The sequence below is a fragment of the Coenobita brevimanus genome, chromosome 13 (genome assembly GCF_032717465.1).
Source record: "Coenobita brevimanus isolate Jiangsu-jjx chromosome 13, ASM3271746v2, whole genome shotgun sequence".
Taxonomy (NCBI): Eukaryota; Metazoa; Arthropoda; class Malacostraca; order Decapoda; family Coenobitidae; genus Coenobita; species Coenobita brevimanus.
The window spans coordinates 53,715,161-53,738,245 of record NC_136966.1 but is presented as its reverse complement, the minus strand read 5'-3'; the positions used below and the strand labels follow the sequence as shown (position 1 = coordinate 53,738,245).

The 23,085-nt window shown below is 43.0% G+C and overlaps 1 protein-coding gene across 1 annotated transcript; it reads left to right on the top strand.

Annotated features, from left to right (window-relative positions):
- The first annotated feature begins 428 nt into the window (after positions 1–428).
- LOC145415806 (uncharacterized) lies at positions 429–22,391 on the top strand. The gene is made up of 5 exons (XM_080285018.1): positions 429–491; positions 4,912–4,974; positions 7,005–7,327; positions 13,381–13,546; positions 22,288–22,391. Exons 2-5 carry the CDS (start codon positions 4,914–4,916, stop codon positions 22,389–22,391), a joined length of 654 nt encoding a protein of 217 aa, XP_080141144.1. The 5' UTR covers positions 429–491; positions 4,912–4,913.
- The last annotated feature ends 694 nt before the right edge of the window (positions 22,392–23,085 follow it).

Sequence of the window (23,085 nt, the reverse complement as noted above, 5' to 3'; positions counted from 1 at the left end):
ACCGATCTATACCAACATCGAATCATTTCTTTCCAGACCCGAAACCAGTGTATGTACCCAGTTTGGTCCCGAGTATGTTACTCATTTAGATACATATACACATATATACATACGTACACAGAAACCAACTCAGTCACAACAGCAACTCCTACGGCGCTGATAAGATAACTGTCGTGATAGAAGGAATAAAAAACGTCGTGAGATTGAAAGTGATAATAACGGAGAGGGAAGCAATAGAAGTAAAAGAAACACACACACACAGACATAGAGAGAGAGAGAGAGAGAGAGAGAGAGAGAGAGAGAGAGATTGACAGACAGACAGACAGACAGACAGACAGAGGAGTGGGGGAGGGGTTAGGAGTGGAGATGAAGGCCACACGCACACATCCACCACCACGCACCACCAGTATACCAGTGTGCTTACATAGAGTGCAGGGCAAGGACAGAGTCATGGTGAGTCCTCAACTGCTGCACATTACCGCTGTTACAAGGTAGGTTATTCACACACCCTTTACTGGGGTAGCGGTTAGAGTAGGAGAGTTTAATGTAGGCTAGGCTGGGACTGGGTAAAGCAGGATAAAGTGAGGTAGGTTATAGTAGGGTTGGCTGATTAAGTTTTGTCGGGTTAGGTTACCGCAGGGTAGATTATGCTTCCGTACGGTAAGCTAGGTGTGGAGAGGTTGTTAAGTTTACGGTAGGGTAAGGTTGGGCAGGTAGGGTAGGATTGTGTAGGGTTAGGATACTGTTTGATAGGGAACATTATTTAAGCTCATTACAGGTTACGCTGACTTATGGCATATTTTGTTAAGTTAGTCTACATCTGAATAAAATCATCAAGCGATACTCAGATGACAACTGTGTACGTGATGGTCACAATGGGTAAATACGAAAAACAGGGAATACCAGACTTCACCCGCCTTCCGGGGACGAATTCATAAAGGACTTTAGACAGTCTTCCCAGTGACGGTTAATTATTATCACAAATCAAAGTGCTTTGTCATATTTTTTCATTTTATTACCCCAATTGGGACATGAGTGCTTTGCCGCTATATAACTGAGCATAAATTTAACCCATATAAACGAGAAAATTTGTACGCAAGTTTTGGTTAGAAGAGTTTATGAATACGGATACGGGAATTGAAGCCAGAACGTTCTTGTGCGGTGTATCATTTCCACAGGGAGGCCACAGTGTTCCTTTACGCCTGGGAAATCACTCGTACGACAAAACACGGTGCAATACTGGTTTTAACACCTCACTGCAATAACCCCTCTTCTCACTGCCATAACGTTTTACTTCAGCTTATTCTTGCCACCGTCCATCGTTTTTATTCAGATTAGGAGAAACTAATCATAGCGAAATGAAGAAAGAGTCGCCATTCTTATTTCCACATTACATCTTCCTTAAACTGCTTAAAATCGCTAATAGGCCGCTTGAGCTCTAGGCTGGGTTATGTCAGGAGAGGTTAGGTTGATATTTTAGGCTGCTAGGTTTTACTGGTTAGGTTAGGTTGTCAGGTTGAATTAAGCCGCGATTTGTTGTGGTAGGGTGGGTTACGTTAGGGTATTTTAGGTAAGGCTTTGGTAAAATTAATCAAGGTGATGTTACTGAAGGATAGATTAGTTCGCCTACGTTTAATTAAACTGTTGGAGTTGAGTTTAAATAGGTTAGACAGGTTAGGTTAAACTAGATTTCGGTCAGCTTAGTTTAATTTATATTAGACTAGATTACGTTGTTAATTATTTTAGCTTAGTTTAGGGTAGATTGACAGATTAAGTTAGGCTAAAATAAAGTAGACTGCCACCTTAAGTTACGGCCGTATTACTTTTGCCCGGAAGATCCAGTATGCTATTATTTCATGTGGGCGCCACTATACACGTCATTTGGGCGCCATCATTATCGTTGCTTACGCGTCATCTTATCCTTCATTTGGCCGCTACTGTATGACCTAACCTAATCTAACCTAACCTGCAAATTTCAACCCAGACTGGATATATAAACAGATTGTTTGTGCAGTAAGAAGGTTCTCAATTTTGATTTTACTCAGATTTTTATGTATTTTATGTATTCTAACTGGCACATATAATAAATTGCTCAGTACTGTTTTTTTCTGTAATTTATATTACTCATATGTTAGCAAACTATTATTCAGAATGGTCATGACCCGTTCTAGTTGATTATAGACAAGGTTTTAAGATAATTTATCTTAATTCGGCGCCCTCTACTGTGTTTTAACTCGGTGCCCAAAGAAAGTTCAATGTGGCGCCCAAGATATATATATATATATATTCACTCAAATGAAATGTCAGTGCGACCAAATGAAATGCGCCCTAGGTAAGACCAGACTAGGTTAGGGATCATACTAGGCCTGAGATAGACCGGGTTAAATCTGACTAGGTAAAGTTAGTTGGTTTAGTTTAGGTTGGCTTAAACTAGATCAAGATAGCTGAATACATGACTATTGTGTTTGAACAGGTTAAGTTAGATTTAGCTGGAACGGCTTAGTTTAGGTTTGGTAAGTTTAGATTAAATTAGGTATGGCTAGGATACGTTAGGTTAGGTTTAAAAAAGTTACACAATAATAGCAAAATATACCACGCGGATGTCAACTATCAAATTACAGGAAATAAGTTGACAAACACTGCCTCTCTCTCTCTCTCTCTCTCTCTCTCTCTCTCTCTCTCTCTCTCTCTCTCTCTGTTATATACTCCGATTCACGTTGTTCTCGGTCTTTTTTTATCATCATCATCCTCATAATCATCATCTTCTTCTTTCCATTTACGCGAGTAAAGTAAGGAGAATGTGTGCTTGGTTCGGCTTTTTTGTCTGTCTGCCTTTCTGTCTACTCGTATCTGTCTGTTAGCAATATATGGAAAAACAATTGGATGGAATTGCACCAAAACAAGAATAATTATTGAGAATCTTCAGAGGAACAAAATATTAGATTTTGACTGAAAAAGCTCTTAGGTCAGGGTCGCAGGACAAGGTCAAAATAAAGTGTTGATCTAATTTTGGCAGAAGGGCTGAGGATAAGGAATGGGTAATGTGGTTCATTTCAGAGAACAGTCAAAGGTAAAAGTCACTCAGCAAGGTCAAAGGTTTGGCTCTTTAACTCAGATAGGTTTAATCTGATTTGGATCAGACTTGGTAATGGGATTTAAGGTCTGCAAAGGATGAAGTGATTATTTAGAGAACAACACGTCAGAGATCAAGGCCACAGGACAAGGTCAACTTGAACACTTTTCTTCCAGTCTGGAAGAAACTTGGTAGAAGGGCTGAAGGTCAGGAAATAAGAAGTAATTTGATTCTAAGAACAATCGAAGGTCAAAATTACAGGACAAGATCAAAGGTTTGGCTTTGGATCGACTGCAGGGCGAGGGTGTTGCACTCTGAATGATTCTTCTTGCATCCTCCTCCTCCTCCTGTCTATCGAAGTGCGCTAGTTAGAACTTGTCGACCTTCACAGCTACATGATATTTCAATTTTACTCTCGTAAGCTTTAAAGACTTGTGCTAGTAAGGGGGTTAAACGACCATGAATCGGCGTACACGAAAAATATTTACAACCATATTAAGCTTAAGATTTCACATTTTTAATTGGAATACTGGATCTCATGACTATCGTACATCTTCAGCCCAAGACCATCTATATTTCTGCTGACACCAGACGTACTTTATGATGCTCAGGAAGGACGTCCCGTGCTGAAAGGGTCATCTGACGTACAAATCAGAATATGATATATATATATATATATATATATATATATATATATATATATATATATATATATATATATATATATATATATATATATATATATATGTATGTATAATACACGCTAAGATTGAGATTCACATTTCTGGCGGCAAATCAAATCTCTAAAGCCTTCATTATGCCCAAGGACGACTTTCTTCCGGCTAGCTCAGGGAGGACGCCTAATAGTGAAGGGGATATTCGACACTCGGATCTCTAGTTGTGGAACACGTTACCTCCATGCTGCTAACGCCTGACTCTTTTATTCAGCTAGTCACACTGAGGATTCCTTGAAAGAAAACACTGAGTCACTCTTATGCATGCACGATTATACGAGTATATATTTTGTGGAGAGGGAGTTATTCAAAGTACTATAGGTATTCTCTCTTTCCAGGACAGGCAACAGACCCAATGAAAACATCCTGTTAGCCAAGTGAAGAACTCTGTCCATGGCAAGTTGTACATGAAGAGGGGGAAGAAGAATAAGAAGAAACAAGGGGAAGAACAAGAACAAAAAATAAGAAGAAACTTGCATCACGCTGGTCAAAGATGAAAATGAATATGCCATGCTCTGCTGAGGAAAGGGAAAAAAATTAGGTGAGTCACTGCCACGTCCCCTGGAGGCACACGGAAAACGTAAAGTGTGTGTGATGTTGCTTTGTGGTTTAGACGTGTGTGTGTGTGTGTGTGTGTGTGTGTGTGTGTGTGTGTGTGAGAGAGAGAGAGAGAGAGAGAGAGAGAGTTACATAGATACATAGATACACAGACCACACAGATCTTACGGTCCCTACGAGGTGGTGAGAGAGAGAGAAAGAGAGAGAGAGAGAGAGAGAGAGAGAGAGAGAGAGAGAGAGAGAGAGAGAGAGAGAGAGAGAGAGAGAGAGCATATTCGTTGAGGATGTGGGAGAAAACCTGCTAAAACCTCCCTTCCCCACAAGACATTCAAACCTATGTCGATCCAGCTCACAACCTGAGCACAACACGACAGGAGGAGGAGAAGAAGGGAGGAGGAGGAGGAGGAGGAGGAGAACGAAGAGGAGGAGGAGGAGGAGGAGGATATTGTTGTTGCTGATGATGATGGTGATGGGGATGACGATGGTGGTGATCATAAAGTCAATGATGATGATGAAGGGCTGCGTAATGTCTCTTTGTATTTTCAGATATGGCTGCTGCGGTACTCTACCTGGTCATCTTTCTCTTCTTTCTTCCCTCATCTGCATTAGGTACGTCGATGAGTAGGGGTGACCGAAAGGATGGGAAAGGGGGGAGGAGAGAAGGGGAAGAAGGAAGCAGGAAGGGAAGGAGTAAGAGGGAGGAAGGGGAAGGGTAGTGGCAGGAGGAGGTGAGGAGGACAGTGACGATGATGATGATAAAATGATATGGCAACAATAGCTAATAACGATGAACTGATGATTTGATGGTAGGACGTTATTTCTAGTGTTGCCAATGATGATGATGACGACGGCGACGACGATGATGATGGCAGTGAAGGTGATCCCGGTGCTGAAAATATGACAAAAATAATGATCATGACAGAGATGTTGATGGCGTTAAGATGATGATAATAATAGCCTAGTAATAACCATCATTATCATCACCATCATCTTTTTTCCTACCTAAGGATGGGCTAAGGTATGGTCCAGATAACAAAGAAAAAAGGGCTCGAAAGAATTATACCTTTGAATACCAAATCCAGTGAAATAGGCAAGACATTCATTCACTCACGATTCAAGTCCTCGGAATCTTGTCTCTCCCTCACAGGCCTGACCATCGCCACTTTTCTTTCTTTCTTACCTTCTTGGGGGGGATATTTTCTTTATAGATGCGCTTTACATTATCTACTAGATAGAGCCAATCTTTCAACTATCTAGTCAAATAAGCGGCGCCAAACCCTTGTTATGTGCTCCTTCGTACAAAATTCATCCAAACGAAGGGGAGCTGCAAGGCCTGGTGGATGAGTTTGGCAGAGTGTGCAAGAAATGGAATCTAAAGGTGAATGTAGGGAAGAGTAAAGTGATGGTCTTTGAGAGAGGTGAAGTCAGTGAATGTACAGCGAGGCTGGATGGTGAGGAATTGGAAAATGTGAGTACGTTTAAGTATTTGGGACATGTGATGAGCAAGGATGGAGGTTTGGAGGATGAAGTGCTTGAAAGGGTACAGCAGGGAAGAAAGGTTGCTGGTTCTTTGAAAGCAGTGATAAGAAACAGGGAAGTGAGCATGGAAGTGAAAAAGTTACTACATGACAGTATTGTGATACCAACTCTAACGTATGGAAGTGAAGCTTGGACGTTGTTGGAAGGACACAAGTCATGAGTGAGAGCAGTGGAAATGAGTTAATTAAAAGGAGCCTGTGGAGCCACACGGAGAGACAGGCTGACGAATGAGGACAAAAAGGAGCGTTGTGGTGTGGATGTGGATGTGATAGGTAGCGTTATGAGGAACACACTGAGGTGGTTTGGCCATGTGGAGAGGATGGAGGGTGAAAGACTGACGAAGAGTGTATGTGAGTGAGGTGGAGGGGGGAAGAGGGAGGGGGAGGCCGAGGATGAGACGGAGGGATGGGGTGGAGAGGTATATGAGAGAGGGGGGTGTGAGTTGGGAGCAGGGCAGTGAAATAGGGGGGGGGACAGGGCGACTTGGAGGCAATTTGTTTGTGGCCACCCCAAACGGGATTGAGGCGTCTGGCAATAGATAGATAGATAGATTTCTATGTCCAGGAGGTGAAATCAGCAACGGTAATCCCCCCATTTTGGGGTTTTATCATACGATCAGCAGCCAAGCATTTACCGGTGCGGTTCTTTGACACAAGTTGGGAGCAGAGACCTGAACATTGCGCTTGTACTAAATGCTACGGCGCCTCGCTATATGCACATCCACAGAGAAAACGTGATAAAGAGAAAACGTGAGAAAGTAAATATTTTAGCTCAATTATTCATCTGTTATTGTTCAACTACCTCACCAAAAACGTTGAAAATTTACATCAAAATGAAATTATGATGATAGGCTTTTGTATAAAAGTTCGTTCGCTCGTCACGCGTTCACAAAGCGCACTTTCCTGGTAGTAGTGGTGGTAGTAGTAGTAGTAGTAGTAGTACTAATGACAGCAGTAGTAATTATTAAAATTATATTATCATCATCATTATTATTATTACTACATTATTATTATCATTATTATTATTATTATTATTATTATAACAATATTATTATTATTATTATTATTATTATTATCATTATTATTATGACATATCCTCAGATTGCAAGATGATGGATATCCCGTCCTACCTCCCGGCTTCACTAGACCTAATTAACAAGACTGTAGAGGGCGCACCACACCCCATCCTAGAGGCGGAACTGTCCCTCCACTACGCCCCTCTAGACAGTGACTGGGCCCTAAATTTATTCCTGTCGACGCCTAGTTCTCAAGAAGCTACGGCAGTCATCTTCCACCGCTCTGGGAATGACGTGGAGTGGCAGGTGAAGGTGTGGTGTGGACAGGAGAGGAATCTGGATTATACAAGTCGCCCCTGGAGGCCTCTCGCCAAAACACGAGTCAAGCACCGCCACATCACGTTACAGGTTAGATTTACGTTAAGATGGTGCTAGAGGGGTTAGTTTAGGTTAGGTTAGATAAAGCTGCGATAGAAGTGAGATGGACTGGGTTAGCTTAGGCGGGTGTAGGAGGGTTGCGTTAGGTCAGGTTAGATTGTCAGGTTAGGAAAGTGTTATATAGTTTGATTAGATTACGTTAGGTTGGAAGAGTTAGGTTAGATTGTGCTAAGTCAGGAAAGGTTCGTCTGCAATAATATCTGCGAGGTTAAAGGGTGTGTATGAACAGTGTGAGAGGAAGAGTATGAGAGGGTTATCACAGGATGCTTGAAAGTAGAAAGACTGACTAGCTATCGGTCTGGACGTGGGTTGCGGGGAGGACAGTTGAACCAAGGCGAGGGAATTAGTTCGTCCACTTCATCCCCTTCACTCTGATGCCATATAATTTGGCTCATTCTTTGCCATTACCAAGGAGTTATTCAGTTCAGGACAGACTTTCCGAAGTGGATGGAATTGTGCCCAACTTTCATTAACCCCTTCAGTACCAAAAGACTCTAATAAGCTATAAAAAAAAAAAAAAAAAGTGCAAGAGTAATAATAATATATTAAAACACACACCCGTCATCGGACTAAATGGAACCACTTGGCCGAAATTTCGTCCTGCACATTTCTCGTAGTTCAATGGTACCCTTTCAGAACTACTTCGTGACTAGCATTATATTCTAGTGATAATCTCCTGTCACAGTTCAACATTTTAGATGGAGAGATGGACATTTGAAGACAACTTATAGTGGATGGAGTATAGGATCAGGAAAGCTAGGTCTTAGGGAAGCAATACTTGAGGAAGAACATAATGGTGTGTCACGGAATGCTATAAAACTTGGGAGACGTGTAAGTTGTAACAGTGTGGGGATGGACACTGAAAGAAGGGTTAGTGGAACAGTCGTTGTCGTTGTCATCGTCGTCGTCGTCGTCGTTGTTGATGTTGTTGTTGTTGTTGTTGTTGTTGTTGTTGTTGCTGCTGCTGCTGCTGCTGCTCAGTCCCGGTCCATCTAATCAAGCAGGTCCGTCAGCCACAAGTAAGTAAAAAATCCGTGCGTATTTCAACATTTTCCTTAAAATCCAGTTTCTCCCTGGCCACTGGATCCTTAACTGCTGTATACGCTCTTACAAATGCCCAGTTTCTATTACTACTTTCAGGTCGGACACTGCTGTCAGATCAGATATTGTTCCGAAAATGGTAACAGGTAATTCAGTAATACTTATTTCATGGTCAGATCGTCTGTGATTAATCCTGCGACCTCACTGGCCTGGGCCAGTAAGGAGGGTGATTAGATACCCCGCAGGACTAAAAACAATACCTCTCAAAGGGCAGATGAGCTACTCAAGCCTGCTGCTATCTAGCAGCATGGGTGGAACTCGTTAGCCCTGGTTGGCACTCCACCTAGGAAAAAGAAAACTTTGAGGCAAACCTGGATAACCCTTGTCAGGGATCTCATGCTCCTGTGGTCTGTCCTCCTCCGACTTGGGAGGCTTGGGTAGGGTTTGCGTCCCCTCCCTGTAAAACTTAAATCTCACTCGACTTAGGAAGAGGAACAGGAATCAGGTCAGTGTGGGTTGCCTGGCCCTGACTCAGTCTAGACGGGAGTCCCTCCTTGGATGCCAACCTGAAGGGGCTTTTGGAGCCCTGCCATGCTGGCACCAATTATAATGGTTGCCGGGTAAGCCTGCAGGACCCCAGCAATTGGATGACGGGGGGGAGGGGGGGACGGACCTCCTAGCTCCAATGCCGTTTTTGATTCATGTAGTGGAGGTGCAAAGCACACACGAACTCGTCAAAACATGCACTGGTTTAGCCTCGGTAAGGCACTCCGAATGGAAGCTTGGAGCATTATAAGCCTTTCAAAGGTTGACTGGCTGCGTTTGTTGCCACGAAAATAGGAGCGACTGGGAGCTGGCATAGCTGTGCTATCTGAAGTGAGGCGACCCGGCATAGGGAGATCAGTAACGATGGTTATATATATTATTGGTGTGGCTGTGATGGTCGTGTTCAGCATGAAATGTTGCTGTGGCAATTGCTGATCGCTTTGTCTCTTGTGTTAACCGGTTTACTCCGGTTGATGAATGTATAATGCTGATGAAATTGAAGCACTCCATAGGCTACTACTCTGTATGCTCCAACCGAGATGAGTGATCTTGAAGAGGAGTTGTTCTGTGCTAGGCTTTATTCAGCAATGGAACAGTGCCCCTCACAGGATATACTCTTGGTCCTGGGTGACTTCAGTGCGGTTACTGGCACTAACAGGAAAGGTTTTGAGGAAAGTTTAGGTTCCCAAGGCTCTGGAACCAAGAATTCCAATAGTTCTTGCCTTCTGGAATTCTCAAAGTCCCTTAAGCTGAGAATTGGTGGATCCTGCTTCCAGAGGCCAGCTCTTCACCACTTGACTTGGTACACCAATACCGAAGGGACTGCGATGGAGACTGACCATATCCTTGTTAGTATTCGTTGGAAGAATGCAGGATTTTTAGGAGTACAGAGTTCTTTGCTGCTGATTATACAGACTTGTTGTTGCTACTCTAAGGCTACAAATCAAAACTGGGAGAAGCTCAAGATACTACCAAAAACAGTTCCATCTTGAGAAACTCAGGGATGAGCAGTGTGCTTATGAGTATGCAGTGACAGTCTCAGATCGTTCTGAAGTACTCAGTACTGTCGAGGACTCTTTAAATGTGCTACTCTGACAGTACTTGATAAGTGTGGTTGACAGCACCCAAGATCATGGAGTTTTGTCTCACTAGGGAAACTGACCAAAATGGAAGACAGCTGTACTGCCAGACTGGCTGGAGATCGGGATCAGTTATAGAATTCTGTCTCGATGGGCACTAGTTCTGATGAGAAGGGACAAGGAGAGGTGTGTAAGGGAAATTGCTGGGGAGATTTTCATGCAAATGACCTTTGTGTACCGAGCTCTGAGGAAGTTCAACTTCAAATCCCCCTCTCAGGTTACTTGTTTGGACAGCAGATAGACGGCTCGCATCAGGGATGATTGACTATAGAGCTCCTTGGGCTGAGTACTTTGAGCAGCTGTGTAAGGCTGAACCTCCCAGGGTAGAGCTTCCATCGGCTGCTGTACAACTATTGACTGCTCTCCCGCCAACTGATGATACTTTGCCTTCTCTAGAGGAAATCAAGAAGTCGGTGATAGGTTGAAAAGTGGTAGAGAAGCTAGTGTTTGTGGCATCCCAGTTGAAATGATCAAAGATGGAGGTGAAGGCATGATCAAGGCATTACATGCAGTCACAGAAGCCATTTAGTGAACTGGTATCATTCCTCCCGACTTGAAAAAGGGTCTGGTCACTCCTGCCTGGAAAGGGAAAGGAGGCCAGAGTGACTGTAATGACTACCTCGGTATTACAGTGTGTAGTATGCCAGGCAAGGTTCTTGCACACCTTCTGATGCGTATCTGGGACCATTTGTTAAAGATTTAGAGGCCTGAGCAATTCGGATTCACACCCAAGAAGTCTACAGTTGACCGTATCCTAGCTCTTCAAGTTCTCATGGAACGCCACCTTGAGTATCGACAAGATCTGCTTGCAGCCTGTGTGGATCTCAAGAATGCACTTGATTCAGTAAATTAGGAGGTAATGTGGGAACTCCTGTGATTCTGTGGGATTCGTGCAGGGATAATCTGACTGATTGATGGCCTATAGTCAAACAGAGTACTGTCAGGTGTGTAGGAGGAACACCTGACCTCATCCCAGTAGGTACTGAAGTAAGACAGGGATGTGTCCTTGCTCTGATGATTTTCATCATGTGCATGGGTTGAGTACTTGGCTGGGCTGTAAGTTGTAGTCACTGTGGAGTATCAGCAGTATCTGGGTTACTGACCTAGACTCCACTGATGATGCAGTTAGCCCAGCAGTCACTGGAGATACTACTGAGTGCCCTTGAGGAATTTCACGAGAATGCGAAACCACTGAGATTAAGTCACTTAGGCCAAGACCAAGGTCCAGGCATTTGGTGGCTTGCTGGGTCATGCAATACAAGCATGTGGTACCAATGTGGAAGTCTTGGAAAGATTCACTTATGGTAGTGTGGTAAATAATGACAGCCTGTCAGACATTGAGATTTTTCATCGCATCAGTCTGGCCTACAAGATCATGAATTCACTCAGCAATGGTACTTGGCGTTGCCAGTATTTATTTAGAAGGACGAAAATTAGCATCTTCAAGTCACTCGTGCTCCCTGTCTTACTCTATGGTTGTGAGACATGGACACTAAATAGTGACTTTAAGCGGCAAAATTGACTCCTTTGCTACTAAGTGCCAGCAGGATCATGGAATATCACTCGTACGACCGGGTACATATCAAACGACTATTCCATGAGACTGAGTCGAGGCATATTACCTACAAATACGAGTACGTCAGCGCCAGCTCCAGTTGTACGGGCACGTGGCCCGTTTTCCTTAGGCTGACCTCGCCCACAGGATGATCTTTGAGAGTGTTAACCTGGGATGGAGGAGACCAAGGGGAAGGTTATGGAACTCATGGTTGGAGTAGGATGATCATTCATCTCGAGAGATACTTAGAGGGGGATGAGTTACCCCATGGCATTCCCCCCCCCCCATGATGATGATGATGATGATTTCAGTTTAATCCATATAGTCTTTATTCCAGCTGAGCCATACTCTTTCATATTTTCCTTCCATCGCTTACTAACATCAGTGCATACACCCTCCTTTGTTCTTTCTCTCTCATCCACTCCTGACACACACCCATTCCATCCTCCCATCTCATGCTTCTACCTTTTCACTTGGCTTCAATCATCCTGCATATAGTGAACTGATTTTACTTTTTTATCTTGTGCACCTTCAAAATCTCACTTTTTAAAATCAGTGTTCATAGATTCCATGATGCCATCCAAAAACGGTTCTTTGTCCAGTCTAAGGTTGTCACTGTCGGTCCGTTCGAGACAGGGGCCGTGTGTTCGTTTTTTTTTTTTTTTTTTTTTTTAATGTAATTTTACATGGTGGATCACAAACCCTCCTACGACACGCAGGGAATACGGAGACAGTATTCTCTACCCCCTGCTCACAGTTGAGCCTAAGAGTTCCTAGGGGAGATCTTCCTATCCTAGGGGTTCGTATATTGCGCTAAAAAATATGCTGACAGCGTATGTTACATACACAGCAAATCACAGAAAAATTATCCCTGAATGATACATTACTACCAGTAATGTTGGTATGCCATTTCCAATTCAGAGTGCGAACTGAATGGAAAAATTTGTAATATCGTTGAAGCCATGCCCGTCTTACAAAAGGGACTGCATGAAATGAAAGGTAATGGTTGCCGCAGACGCCTTAAGGAGCTTACTCAAAATGCTTATCTTCATAACTTTGATCTCTGATTCCTGTGGCGGGTTACTTACCCACTGTCCATGGATGCAAGGCCGCTGCACCATCCAGGTTACCACCTTTACCTCCTCTAGGTGTTACCCTAGATACTCATTTACTTACCAGTCCACAAGAGTAAATGGGCACTTGAGTTGAGTGGCTCCAGCTGCCCGTGCATGACTCGAACCTTGACACTAGCGGACAAACAGTTTTATAAATATATAGTATCATTACGGCTGAAAATGAATAACGTATAACTGTAGAAAGGATATGACTGGGTGAAGATGCTGATGGTGGTATGAAGTTCTAAATCACGTTCCTCATTTACTGTGACGACTGCCGACATTGAGTGTCGTATACTGGCGCAACTGCTTGCATGGAAAAAGTTGTGATATTCTTTGGGAAAAAAATAAGTCTTACAACAAGAACTGCCTATAATGAGTGAAGTATGCATGCATATAGTATACTGTAGGGACCGGCTTGTACAAGCCTAATATCTGAGTGACGTATAATAGATAGTTGTAGCTATGTGGAGGTAGGGCGTCACTAGGTGAGGCTGCTGGAGGTGGTATGATATTATAGAACACATAACTTATAGCGACGATTGTATACAGTAAGTATGCACGAATATTGTAGCGGCCAGCTTGCACACGCTTGACATTTGGGTAACATATTGGTTGTAATTGCAGGCAGGACGTAACTGGGTGAGGATGGTGGAAGTGGTGGGCGTTAGTAAGAGAGAGGTGGTGCGACACACATGCGCTCAGGACATGCCGGGATATCCGGGGCTGGGGCTGAGTGTCTTCTGTCTTGGCGACGCTGGGTGTGGCAATATTGGTCCACGCTGTCAGAAAGGTTAGTGCTGGGAAAATACAGAGAGGTCCGTATAGTGAGCTCTAATTAAACTGCTGGTGTGAAAGGCGCAGACATTTTAGCTACTTCAAGAAACAAGCATTTAACCATGCAGCCACTGAACATAAAGCTGCAATGTAGAGCATGCAAAGTGTTATGAAAGTAGAACATTGTGCAGACACTGGTAACACTAAGCAGTCCCTGCAACACACCTGATTTTTTTTTTTTTTACATCCTTTCAGTGGTATCCATCCGGATTTTTTTGGTCTAGTATCTTTTCTTATAGTTTCATGCTTGGCCCAGAATCCTATACTTCTATATTTCGCAGGGTCTTATACATTCCTCCTTTTCCTTCCATATCGACACTATCATACCTTCTCACATATTCGCTACTCCTCCGGGATCTTTCTTGTGAGCATACTTAAATTAACAGTTTCATCCACTCATTGCCAATCTCTCCCTCTACCTCTATAATCTGTCTTAAACTCATCTAGTTCCACAACCTTAACCATTTTCATTTTCTCCATTGTCCTTTCCATTTCATATCTACTGATCTCTGCAATATCCACATTTGTTCAAAGTGGTCTTGGTAATTCAGTTTCCTGCAAAGTCTTCTCATTAAATAACACTTTTTTTTTTTTCATACTTGCAGTACTTTCTTCTTCTCTGTACACAGCCCACTTTACTCATTCTTTATATTTCTCCAACTATAACGTCTCTTTTGCTTTTCTCTGTCCCATGCTGTTCTGAATATCATAATCTTGCCACAGCCATGGTTTTTATACAGTTCTTCAGTTCGTTCTCTCGTCTTCTGAACTTCTTCCAAGCTATTTCTTTCTTTTTTATTCCTCTAACCGTACTCACGTAAGATCGTTGCACCGATCTCCCCTCGTCTGGGCATGGTCTCTATCGTCTTTCAGCATTTTTGTTTCGTCCTTACGACAGCTTTCATCTTCTCGTTCCATCACCACTGCTGCTTGCCCTTCCTTCCTACCTTGCCTGATGTTCTCCCAAACACTTCCGTCCTTCCCACAACACCATGCTTGAATTTTTTTTCCACCCTTCATCAAGTGATTTTTAGTCATCTCTGAAGTATCCACAGGCTTCCTTAATCTTTACTTTTTACCTGTGCAGCTTTTAATCCACACATGTCCACCATCTGATTATTTTTCTTCATGGTCATCTCTTTATGTCTGCCATATTATAACTATTCTACTTATTTTTCCACCTGATTATTCCCTCTTTCCACTGCCATCATTCCAAACTTGCAACAAAAGATTTATGTTGGGTTACTACATGCTTCTTGAATATCATCTTTACATCCCTTACTTTCCTCCTATATCCCTTCCTCACCAAGTCAGTTTTTGCTTTATATTCACCACTTCTGTTTGTTCGATTGCATTCTATTTTCTGGAATATAGGATCAGCAATCACTAACTCATTTATAGCCATCAATTCTCCCAGCTCCGATCCTTCCCTATTCTTCACAAGTACTCATCCTGACCGGGTAATCTTGTGCCAACATTTGCCTTAACTTCCTCAACAACCAACACCAAATAATCATCAACCGATGTCACCCTTTCTTTCAAATTATCCATGACTTCCTCTTTCTCCACTTCTGTTCTTCCTGACTGTGGTGCACAAACAATGGCTATGTACAGTATACCGATTCTTTCACTATCATCAGTCACTCTATTAGTATCCATTTCATTTCCTCACCCACCCTGATAACCTTTTCTCGAGGCTCATTTTTAACAATAACTCCTACTCTGGACAATCCACTGCCTGCAGCATGAAACATTTTTTATCCTCCTGGTAACACTCATGCTCTATCGTATTTCCACTTCGTCTCCTGTGCACATAATGTATCCAACGTGCTCCTTATTTCTACCACTTCCCTCTGCTTCTTCTAGCGGCTGCCCACTCTCCGTACACTGCTCGTCAACCGCCTCTCACTTCCTACTCCTACTCCCTCCACCCGGTCTCACCTTTACCTCGCTGCAGCTGGGCCAAGCGCGAGACTCTGAGGTTATTATCGTGCCCTGGCAACCTACCCTCATTTGTGCGTCTGATTTCGTGTGTAACATGAGACGCATGTGTTTCGTGTATAATATGTTCGTGTATAATAATGTTCGTGTATAATATATTCGTGCATGATAGTATGATTCGTGTATAATATGATACGAAATCGGACGCACTTTTGAATGGTAGGTTGCCAGGGTACGATAATGACAACATCAGAGTCGTGCGCCGCGACTATGGTCAGCTACCCTGTACATAATAGTTCTGCTGGGGTTTCGCCCGTTTCTTGTTGCTCGGGGACTAAGCCGGCGCATCGGTTAACCCATACATGGTATCCCAATACTGCCTTTCGCTGTGCAACAGCATATTAAATTAAATGGGTCGATTAAATAGCTGGTTACACAAGCTGCCCTTGCTTTCTGTGTTACTGCGTTTTGTCCCTTCCCTCGGTGAGCTGCCTTCCAAGGCTACATGTTCCTTCTACCCCGGTTAGTATTTAGGGTTACCCTTCCCCTGAGAGGAATGCCAACCAAGATAAACAAGCCTCTTTGACCTGACATATTCGTAACCCTGGTTGTGTGGGAGGATAAAGGATGCTACTCCCTACTCAAAGGAGAACTGAGACCATGTACAGTACGGAAGGGGCGTCCAGCTCGCTGAGGTGGGGCATCATTTCCCACTCGCATGCCACGGGAAGTCAGAATCGAAACCCAAACCAAAGGCGGCAATTCGACCTCTTTCCCAGTTTGTCTGTAAGGGTTCTAAAAATAATATTTAACCAAATTTATCAGTGTCCACTTTGTTACCCGTCCAAACCTATCGTAGCTTAATATTAGCCTACATAGGTAAGTGAGAGGTTGAAGAGATGAAATATTAGGCGAACTTTTGTCCCCGCCTTAGTATTAATCTTATCAGTCAGATGAAGCATTAGTTAGGTTTGCTCGTGCTACCTCCTGATGATTTTATTCAGCTTAGGAAAGACTTTTCGTATTGGATGGGTTAGTGAAAACTACATCTAACCCGTCCAATTCGAAAAGTCTCTCATGAACTGAGTAAACTCGTCTGAAAATGGCAAAGATGAAATAAAAAGACATCCTTATACTGAACGAGTTAATATTCACACTGTCTTCAAACGATCCTATATAGCTTAGAGTCTTGTCTGTTGATGACAGACACCTGATTTTACACAAATATTATCATCTATCCAACCATACATCATCCAGTCCTTTGCTACCCCCGAAATATGATGCGTGAATGCCCAGGACTAGGCTATCAAATTCACACATACTCGTACAGGCGCGGGTACCGGTAACCAGTAAGTCGCTCATAACCCACTGGCTCCCAGAGCTCCTGGGGTAGAGACTGTGGTGGCAGGGTACTAAGCATACCGCCCTCTGCCTATCGGCTCGTAGTCGCAAAGATCATAAGTCCCTACCTAGGGGTTCCCTACTTTATTAACTTTTGAAAATTCCCAGTTCCGTCCTATATTGAGGACACTGGGCTCAAATGGGTTAAGCAGCAGTAGGCTATGTAAGCAAAAACCCCAGCCACTCCTAAGACTATAAATCGAGTGAGTGGGTGGAGGCCGCCTTTCCTACTAGTTGTGTGTTAATATTCAGCTTAACATCAGATGACTTTATACGACTAAGAAAGTGCCAAACTAAGTGAAAGCACAGACAACGCAAATTACCGGTAATATTTAGATTAACGTCAGATCTATTTCGTTCATGCACAGACCCATAATCCCCTTCTCTCCTCCTGTTTATTGACCACATTTCACCGCGTGTGTCTGAAGAAGGTGTATGAAATCACTAACCCTCTCCCACGACAGATGTCCAATCAAGCACTAACATTTTACATCCACTTCAGTGGGTACACCGTAGCGGCCAACCATCCCAACATTCCTAGCATTACTAAAGTCAGTCAGAAACATTCTCACTCCTGTTATACTTCTCCATGCATGTTTCAACATTGTAAAAATAAAATCACTCCAGTCATTCAATTCTCAATTGGTGCATATGCGCAGACAATCACTCGTATTTGTACACGTATTCGAACTTTCAGTATTATTACTAGGACCCTCGATCCAACAGACTTTTCCTTCCTTATACCCTCCTTTCATTTCTTGCACAGGCTACAGCGAGGCATACACCCTCATCTGTTTTGTTAATCGTATCCTCTCCAGCAAACACTCCCAATCCATAGGCTACTTCAGTCCTTCCACATTTACTGTTCCAATTTTGGTCTCAGCCCGCATAAAGCTCGTATACGCACTGTTGCATCTTAAGCACCGGCACAATCTCCCATCCATTTATTTTCATAATTCGAGCCTCTTACATTCCATTTTGCCATGCGAAGACAATCCTTGGTCCAGCCCAGGTTGTCAACTGTTAACCATTTCGGTTTTGGGACTTTTTTTTTTTTAGTCAAGCGATTTTATAGGATGGGTCCTCAGTCCATCACAAACCCTTTTAGTATCCTCCTACGAAACTCTGAGCATACGAAGGTAGTGTTCTTTTTCCCTTGTCCCCAGTTGAGCCTGAGGATTCCCAGGGGAAATACCCTATCCCAGAGGGTAATAAATAACACTTTTTTGAGTGAAACCGGTTTAAAGAACACATTAAACATACAAGATGGCAAGCTCACTGTCACCACTTTAACTCTGTATCTCAAGTACAAAAATGGTTTACTAACATGCCCTCTGTATTTCGTGTTACCACAGCGCCTGGTACACAGTTACCCAGAGGTAAAAATGACCAATGGGGCACATTATCACTAGTCTGGAAGGCATTTTTACAGGGGCTATGACCATAGTTTTACTTCATTCTACCCATGGCGATGGTTTGTTCAGCTTAGGGGAGAGGGCTTGACTAAACCGCGAGGCTTGTGGGTTTATTCCCTTCAGTCAGGTGAAGTAGCTATTTTATTTGTTTATTGTTACAACATACTGATTAATTTATTCCACTTAGGACTGTCCCCATTTACTGAAGAAGGTAATGAAGGCAATATCTACTGTAACATTCCTGAAGCAAAAAGTTCCTCCTAAGCTCAATAAAATCGTTTGTTGGTAGCAAGAATAAAACGCAAGGTGACGTTGAAGGGGTTATGAGGCTAATATCCGCTCCTTACCGCCGTACGTTGCATATTATACCTTCATGCTATTCACACCTTTGTAATATGGGCACAGCATGCATCAGTGGCACACAATGTAAACATGCCATATATAGTAATTAACGCGTATGGATGAGGCACTGGGAAACTCCTCAAATGAAGAGAACACGGCACAGAATTCAAATACTAGGTGGAAAATCGAATTCCAATAATGTAGGCTGAAGATTTTTTATTAAAAATCATCATCTCCATCATCACCATTTTCATCACCATCAAACCTTAACTTCTCAATAATACTCGTATATGAATAGGGTGGAAAGAATACAAAAATACAAATGTAGGGGTACAGACGCATAAAATGCTAAAACCATCAACACAGTTTAGACAGACGCACACACGGCCACCAATCGTAAGAGCCTGGGTTCTATTCCCGGGCCAACATGAGACCTTTGGGCATGGACTGTTTTCCCATTCTGTTCGCACCTACAACTGGATGATGAACCTGAATATGTAAATCGACGGTTGTGTGTTCTAGTCTGAAGGAGTATTGTATGGTGCATTCTTTGTCAGCTACACACACACACACACACACACACACACACACACACACACACACACACACACACACACACACACACACACACACACACACACACACACACACACACACACACACACACACACACACACACAATGTGTGTCCTATAACTATAAAAATATCAGTATATTCTGACGTTAAGTACTTTCTCTTCAGGACTCCTTCTGATTGCAACGGGATAAACCAGATGCCATGGAAGTTTAACCCCTTCAGTCAAAGAAGTCAGTCCCAAGCTGAATATAAGCAGCAAGAAGAAATTAGAAAAGAAGTCAACACACTCTAGGGAATTTACAGGAAGTGTTTCTAACAATTTCACTCCAAGCATGGTCTCCCAAACTGAAATAAATCGTCATGTGATAGCAGGAAAACAGTAATTAAGAAAAAAATACGCTGTAATGAAATGGTTACTAACTGTTGCAAAAATAAGCACATTTAATTCATACGTACATTCCATACATACACAGATATAGGCTACGGTAAGGCATGTGCCTTTTTTTTTTTTTTCAAATAAGTCCAAAGAAAATAACCCTCTTCTTCCCCAAAGAATGCTTATTAAAATTCTGTTACTATCTGTAAATCTGATTCAGCCATTTTCCTCAATTTACGGTACTGGTTTTATGAAAAGTTTCGATATTCTGGAAAATATTCGACATCATAACCAAAACTTACTGTACGGATAACATGTCTCGTCTTCATACCACCTTTAAGGCACCCTTAACTCTCCAGAATGTGCAGTGTATATTTAATAATAAATGTCCATCACGATTAATAACATATAATCCTACCTTACACTGCAGTATGCCCTGTGTACTGATAAGTATCTATATGACAGCATGTCATTTGCAAGAGATACTGGAAAAATATGTAAAACTTCATAAGCATTATGAACGTAGGCTACACTCACGGCTGGAAACCTACGACCAGGGGGTATTATGAAGCTACATGCAGTGGCTGAATATCTGAAAAAGTGCCCACCTCCCCCTTCCTCACCGTGAATATTCTGCCTATCACTGACTCACCCAGTGACCCTCTCCTTCACTACATGGGATCTCCCAGAAGTTGACTGTATTCACATGGCAGTGCAAATAAGATAATAAAGAGACGTCATCTCAATGATGAAAAAAACAATAGAATAGGGAAAGTAATTTAAAGGATTAGCGAATGTATCGGTATTAAAATGGAAACAAGGAACACTTATGTAACTACAGCATCCTGATAACATTGTTCAGTGCCCATGACGAAGGGCCGAAGTGACATTTCTCGACGTCCTATGCTTTCTGATACTGTTTGACAATAGGGTTCTAGTTAAAGCACTGCTTCGTCTGACAACTCAGGCAAGCCGCTGTGGGTGTACCGGTACTAACATTATCAGCCACGACTTAGTTTTCAGGAAGGAGAGTTCAGTCCTAAACTGCATGCTAGGCTTTCTGCTGCATAAGACTATCAACGCCACATCTCCGTACACTTTTCACAAAACGAGGAAGAAACTGTTTGGGCAGTAAATATCATTTTCAACAGGGTCACATCACCGCTATATCACTGCACGGGTAGGTTAAGTTAGTTAGGCTGGACCTGAGTAAGAGCAGATCATCTTTATGTTCTGAAGAACGGATAAAATTGAATTAATCAAAATGAAGAACAGATTGGCATTATTCTGGCGAGACACACAAAATATTCGTGATCCAGGAATGAACTAATGTAGTCTATATAAATATCAAGCCTGCTTCCCCCAAAGAAAGGGGAGTAGCGGAAACAGGACGACACGCTCCCAATTTACCCATCCCCACACAAACACTTTTATTTATTACTCATGCAGTACCTCTTGAAAACCATCTCCTTGTTCTGGACAGCATTACAATAAGTATGATTAAACCAAGTCATTTTGGTAATGTAAGAAAAGGGAATTTATGTTCTTATTCCAAAAAGATAACCTTCATAAACTGCACATTTTATTGGTTCTCAGCCATGGTGTCAACAGAACATTTCAGGAAAAGCCAGAGATGTACTGCCTAAGGGTCTACCAGTCTGCAGTACCAAAATGCCACAGACGCCATGTGGCTGTTTCTTGGAGCAATAGGACACGTTAAAGTAGAGAGCTTTTGTCCTGTGGAGAACTAAGACTGCCAGCGTAAGAAAAGGGATTCGTTGTGATAAATAGGTCAGATATGCTCGAATTCTCTGTAAGATGTCAAGGAAATGGGCTGGGTGCTGTACAAACTGTTCTTTGTCATTAAGGCTATATATGATATATATAAGCTTGTTCATTACGTGGATCTGCGTCTGAACAGCAGAATCAAATGTGGTGATGATCATTGAAACCTCCTAAAATGGAGCGTTAGCGGAAAGGGATATGGAAAGATTTCGTTCCACTTTAGCAGAATATTTTTCAAAGAAATTTCGACAGTCAGTAGAGTTTGATAATAAGTGAATATCACAGATATAGTGAGAGAGTGACTGACGGGTTGGCTGTAGCCACAATGCCGAGAGTTCAAAAGATTCAAGTTCGGAAACGTGAGAATAAGTTAGGTTGTTGGTAATGTGCTCGCAGCAACCACCTTTGACATTAATATGAGTATGGAGTAAGCAGGCGGCAACAGGATATTGGCTGCTGTCATGGGCCTCGGTTTGGTGTAGGTACCGGCAGTATGGTGAAGAAAACAGTGAGAGGTTTGGATAAGATGTGATGTTCAACAAAAAAGATGAAAAATGGACAGAAACAGTCCGATTGTAGACCAAGACAAATTGATTTGTCATGAACAGGGTAGAGGCCCAAGATGGAGCCAATTAAATTTCCAACACACACTCGTCCCCCGACCTACGGACTCCAAAGCTCGTTTTCATGTAGCTATTACAGGAAAATGTTCAGAAGAGTATGCTGACCTCCTCTCTGTGTTATGGAAATGCTGAAGGTCAACAGAGAAAGATAGTCAAAAGTTAGATCCCGAAAACTGGTGGAACTGGAACCTCGGATCTCCTTGTCAACTCGGTAGGCCCGCCCTGTGTCGTGTTACAGCTTCATCCCTAACTACACCAGCTATAGCAGATGTGGATGTGGGTTTGAATGTAGGTGTGGGTGTGCGGGGATCTAGAGCAGGTGCGGGTCTAAGGCAGGTGTGAGGGTGGATGTGGGTGGCGGTCTATGGCACGTGTGGGTGTGGGTGTGGGTCTAGGGAAGATGTACGAATGGGTTTGGGTGTTAGTGTAATTCTGAGTGTGGGTTTGGATATGGATGCGTTTAGGTAGGTGTGGATGTGTCCAAGGCAGGCCCGGGTTTGTGGATGCATCCAGCAATGTATGGGTGTAGGTGTGTCCAGATCATGCGTGGGTGGAGGTGTGGGTGTGTCCAGGTCATGTGTGGATGTGAGTATGTCCAGATCATGTGTGGGTGTAGCAGGGGAAATGTCCAGGTCATGTGTGGATGTGGGTGTGTCCGGGTCATGTGTGGATGTGGGTGTGTCCAGGTCATGCGTAGGTGTGAGTGCGTCCAGGTCGTGTGTGGGTGTGAGTGTGTCCGAGTCATGTGTGAGTGTAGGTGTACAGCCTAGACACACCCAGGTGTGGATGTGTCCAGGCTGTGTGTGGGTGTGGGTGTGTCCAGTTCCTATGTGGGTGTGGGTTTTGGTGTATCGAGACCATGTGTGGGTGTTGGTATTAGTGTAATGAGGTCATGTGTGGGTGTGGGTATTAGTGTAATGAGGCCATGTGTGGGTGTGAGTATTAGTGTAATGAGGCCATGCGTGGGTGTGGGTATTAGTGTATCGAGGCCATGTGTGGGTGTGGGTTTTGGTGTATCGAGTTCATGTGTGGGTGT